This window comes from Rhinoderma darwinii, chromosome 10, assembly GCF_050947455.1.
Source record: "Rhinoderma darwinii isolate aRhiDar2 chromosome 10, aRhiDar2.hap1, whole genome shotgun sequence".
NCBI lineage: Eukaryota > Metazoa > Chordata > Amphibia > Anura > Rhinodermatidae > Rhinoderma > Rhinoderma darwinii.
The window spans coordinates 50,325,777-50,331,005 of NC_134696.1; the positions used below are offsets into that span (position 1 = coordinate 50,325,777).

The following is a 5,229-nucleotide window of genomic DNA, read 5'->3' on the forward strand; positions in this document are numbered from 1 at the left end:
TACCCTGGGACATGGAGAGCGGTGCAAAAGTTCCGAAATGGATGGATGGGTGAACGCCTCAACGCGCGTTTCGCCCTGTAGACCGGCTTAGTCAGGAGTTGAAAACAGTCCAGTGCCCAGAAAGCCCCTTTAAGCGGTGCCCATGACCGTACACTTTCTATATTACCATATACATGCACAGCAGTATTACTGCACTTCACATGACCAAGCTAGTGAAGAATGAACACAAGCCAGTTATGTTAAACAAAGTTTATTTTACAACTCATTACACTTCCCAGATGGTATTAGGAAGCTTCGTTTACAGTTTAATCTTCCTCCTCATCATCTCCAGCCCCGGCACCAGCTTGTCCCTTCTTGGCATTCTTTCTCTTGACACGGCCAGGACGTCCACCACCGTATGGTGAGCGCAGAGAGAAGTCAATGTGCTTTTGGGAATCCAAGCGCACAATGAATGATGGGATGTTAACCACTTGCTTGCGGACACTGTAGGAGAAACATTCGTTACTTAACCATATCAAGCATCTATTGTCCTGTCAAACCATCTTACCCCTTAATTTGCTGTGCAGTAATTGAGCCAGTGAAATTAACACCTCACCATGGTATCTGTTCTTCAGCAAGTGCAAAAATAAGCTTACAGCTTCTAGTCCATTTACGACTAGATTATGCATTCAGCATAAAGGTCAGATTTAGGGTTTACTTGCACAAATGAAAACTTTCCACCTTTCTTTTAACAGGGATCGACTCCCATTATTGGCAACGTATGGGTGCAATATGAACCAAAAATACAACCATGTGAATGTATCGTGCTGTAACATATCTACCTGGCAACACTAATCAGATTTCAAAAATACACAGGCCCAAATGTGAAAGATCTAGTTCAAATTGAATTTGAGTCAAATACATTTATATAAATGAGGACTCTGAAGCCTGCTCATCTCCTCGATTCATACCTGTGCTATATGGAATGTGCCTATATAAATTCAGAGGGCATACAAGTTCAAAAAGACCCTTCACAAGATATATGGCCAGAGCCAAAGTGACCTTGCCGAAATCATTGCTTCATGCCCAGAGTGTAGGAACCAGATGGACTCCACCGGTAAGTGCTAGCAGATCACAAGGTGTATGGCCAGAACCAAAGTGACCTTGCCGAGTCAATCTCCATTTCAAGGACTGTTCCATGTGCTAGGCAAGACCAAAAGCATGTTTCATGTAACCATCAAGAGGAAAATCAGATGTTAATAGGATAACATGAGTTGTCATAAAGAGTACTGGCAGACAATTAACTGCAGTCATTGCAAATCTGGGAACATACAATGGAATAAGTCTTAGGCCTCATGAACACGCCCGTAGCCATGCGCACGGCCGTGATTTTCGGGTCGGACGGCCACGGAGTGTCACCTGTGTGCCGCCCGCCAATCGAGGGCTGTGCACATGGCTGCGTGCTTTAATCTCTGAACCTGGACCACAGAACACTGCCGTAAGACATGCCCGTGCTTTCTGCGGTCCAGACTCCGGGGCCATGCACGGACTGTGGAAACCACGGTCCTGTGCGTGGGCCCATAGAAATAAATGGGGCCGCAATTCTCCCATGGATTTTCGGGGGAAATGAGCCGCAAAAGCACGTTCGTGTGCATGGGGCCTTAAACATCTCCCTAACCAATAATAGCGGAAGGAACAGCCATGGAGAAGGGAATATAATTGGTCAGGTTCCTAGTCAGTATAACGAAACTGAAAGCGATGCCAAAACCTACAACACCCCAAATCTTCCAAAATGACTATACGATATGGATAAAAGGGAACTTCAGGGCGATATTAGGGCATAAACTTACCGGATGTGCCTCTGTCTGATCAACACACGAGCATGATGAATGGATTTGGCCAAACCCAACTTAAACACTTGGGTCTGAAGACGCCTTTCCAAGAAATCTTCAATTTTCAAGCCCAGAATGTAATCGAGCTTCATCTTCCCCTCATCCAACACACCAATACGTACTAGACGCCTAAGAAGGGCATTACCTAAAATGAAAAAAAAAAGTCAAATACAGATAATAGTGCAGTACCAGAGGTGGCCCTCAGCTGCTCCATACATTTGTGGTTGTAGACATTGCAGTCACCCCCCCATAAAATTAGTTCTGCATAGGTTTGTCCATATTTTCATGATAAACACAAAGGAGATGTTGGGAATGTTCTACACCAGGTGATAGTATTGACACACCCGAGGACAAATGTTCGCATCAGGTCAAACTTTTCACAAGGATAACACCAGCAGATTGCGCGGTATCACTGAGGTCTCTTCTATACGAAACCCTACGCCAATACTTCCATCAGCAGACTTACCTTCAAACAAACGCTTGGGATCTTTCTCATCCAGAGTCAGCAGTTCTCTGGCAGCTTTGCGGATCTTGGCAAGAGTGAATTTCACCCTCCACACCTCACGCTTGTTACGAAGACCATATTCACCTAAGGTAGAAAATAAAGCACATTAGAAGGGATTGTCCAGTTTACTTTTGTATTTATATAATGCATCCATAGTTTTCTAATATACATGTATTAGAAATTCTGATCCCATACATTTCTTATAGGACATGAGGTCCCTGTCACAGCGGAATTTTATAGCCCACAAGTCAGTCCTGTGTAATGTATCCACAGGATAACTAAATATGACTAAACATGGCCCCAGTCATGTGACCACCACACATCATATGACCCCAGGCATGCAGTTAGCAACAGGATTACATGACATACATGTGTTGGGGCCACAGTCCATGGATGTGTCCCCTAAGTGAATAGGACTAATGGTGGAATACTGTGCCTATATTCACGGTATAGATGATGTATTGCTAATGTTAAACACAACACAGAGGGGACGGAGAAGAATATAAGAGCCGCTCCTCAGACAGACACTGACAGACATGAGATGTTGGAGGTAGAAATACTTTATAACTTCTGCTCCTCAATAACCTATTATTCACCCGTTATATACAAGGACAGTGTTACCTGAATTAAAGTGGTCAGATTGTGTGGGTTACATGACTGACGCCATCTTTAGTCCACTCACTTATCCTATGGATGCAGTTTTATGGACTACCCTGGGCTGATACATATTTTATTTTTTCTTAGACAAAGGCAGCTTGATCTGAATTCTAAATACGTATATATTAGAAATCTTTATGATTTCCTATTCTATAAATAAAAACATTAAAAGTAGACAATCCCTTTAATAGAGGCTAGACCACAGCTTTCTTGAACTATGGGTGGTACATGCAACTTACCAATAAGTTTCAACTCTTGGTCCAACCGCGACTTCTCAAATGGACGTCGCGGGGTGACATAGGTCTTTCGACACACCCAGCTTCTGGCAACAGGCATTTTGGGCTATTTGCCTGTAGGAAACAAAATGTACTGGTCAGACAATAGACTAAACAGCACGCAAATGAATGGATACCCAATGTCCTGCCTGTCAAGGCATCGTAAGGACAACTAGAAATCGTATAAATAGATCATGAATAATATTTTAAGGGGTCTCCTCATGACAGTCACAGAATATGTAAAATGTCAGATAGATACAGGGCCCACCTATCTCTAGAACAGGGACCCCTAAGCCCCGTTCTGCCACTGTGTTGCGCCAGAAGGCAAATTCCGACCATGAAGGAGAAAACAGCATAGCTTTCCATAAATCCCATAGAAGTGAATGGTAGTTACGGAAACAGCCTAGCTCGCATGCCAAGCTGCTTCCGTAACTGCCATTCACTACTACAGGGGTTACGGAAACAGCGTAGCTCAGGGGGGGGGGGACCATAGTCAGGAAGTGGCCGGGAGGCAGAGGGAGCAGAAAAAGGTAGACCGGGCTCAGATGCGGGACCCGCATCGGTCTGGCATATCCTGTGGATATATATCAGATGGGAAAACCCAACTTTAGAAAACCAAATTGTCATACCCTATCAGGGAATTCTGAGTTAATGGGTTGTCCAGGCATAGGGTGGTTTTTCATAGTGATTACATATCCACAGGATAGGTCTTCAGTATGTGATTGGTGGGTCAAACACAGACACTGCAGCGATCAGCTTTTCCGGGGTGCTGGAGGTTATACAGCAGTCGGCTCCAGTCACAGTACAGCGGCAGTGCTGCAGGTTTGCTCCTATTCAAGTAAATACAAGCAGAGCTGCTGTATGGCCGCTATACAGTGCACAGAGCCATCTGCTTCCAACACAGCCCACCGCAAAGCTACCAGAACTGCTGATCAATGCAGGGTCTGTGTGTCAAACCCCCACTAATCAAATGCATATCCACAGGATAGGTCATCAGTATAAGAAAAACACCCCATGACTGTACAACCCCTTTAATAGAGCCTGTTAAAGCAAGGAAAGCAGTTATAAAGAGCATCTTTCTCCAGAGGACCTGTCAACCCACTGTAATACATAATTTTTCCAGTGGTGTCGCTACAGGGAAATTACACTTTTGCGCTTTACGGTGTACTCCAAAGCAGAGAACCTCTTGTACTCTTCCAACTGTCTCCCCATCTTGAGGACAATCACAGTAAGTGACAGGTCAGTGCAAAACAGACACGTAACAGCATCACACGACTCGTCTGCCCCATATTAAAAGCCAAATTTCACTGCAAAAGTGTGAACGAGGCCCAAGTACCGATAACGCTGCAGTAGAATCAGTGGCATGTCTGACAGCTCAGCAACATAGTGCTCGAGCAGATTTGCAGTAAATACACTTACTAGTTAGGGACATCAGTTATGAAGGGCCGAAGCCCCTTACTGCCGCGTGACAGCTGTACTGACACTGGCACAGAGAGTCAACAAAGTCAGATGCCAGGAAGTTTAGTCACGTGAAACTCATACATGGGGGTTTGCAGGCTAAAAAGAACCGCATGACAAGCAGCAAAACTCACTGCTTGATTGCGTTAGAAGGGGAGGACAGAACAGCCATGATCTACGACACAACGGACATGCAGCAGAAAGGCTAGCCCCAAGATGGCGGCCTAATAAGAAAAGCACGCGGCCGGCTATGATAAACAGAAAATGAACACGTTTAATAGGTCTAGACGCAGAGCTGGGAAAGAGCGGTTAGAAAATATAAGACAATTTGGACAAAAATAGTACGGTCGATCGGCCTTATAAATACTGGTATGCTCCCGCCGCACATACTCACTTACCGGGCCGCAGCGAGGAAAAGGATTGTCACATCCGCCGCTGCCATTTATATATTCCAGAGTAAACC

At 44.9% G+C, this 5,229-nt stretch overlaps 1 protein-coding gene across 1 annotated transcript; it reads right to left on the reverse strand.

The window, feature by feature from the left end:
- Positions 1–234: 234 nt before the first annotated feature.
- RPS9 (ribosomal protein S9) lies at positions 235–3,405 on the reverse strand. The gene is made up of 4 exons (XM_075839887.1): positions 3,273–3,405; positions 2,338–2,460; positions 1,830–2,016; positions 235–483 (listed from the first exon to the last, which is right to left on the reverse strand). The coding sequence occupies exons 1-4, from the start codon at positions 3,367–3,369 to the stop codon at positions 306–308; spliced, it is 585 nt and encodes a 194-aa protein (XP_075696002.1). The 5' UTR covers positions 3,370–3,405; the 3' UTR covers positions 235–305.
- Between the last annotated feature and the right edge of the window lie 1,824 nt (positions 3,406–5,229).

Excerpts from the sequence above, each read along its gene's own strand:
- RPS9 (XM_075839887.1), bottom strand. The coding sequence starts at position 3,369 with ATGCCTGTTGCCAGAAGCTGGGTGTGTCGAAAGACCTATGTCACCCCG. Across the intron at positions 2,017-2,337 it reads TCCCAAGCGTTTGTTTGAAG|GTAATGCCCTTCTTAGGCGT; the intron begins GTAAGTCTGCTG and ends TTTTCATTTTAG. Across the intron at positions 484-1,829 it reads ATCAGACAGAGGCACATCCG|TGTCCGCAAGCAAGTGGTTA; the intron begins GTAAGTTTATGC and ends TTTCTCCTACAG.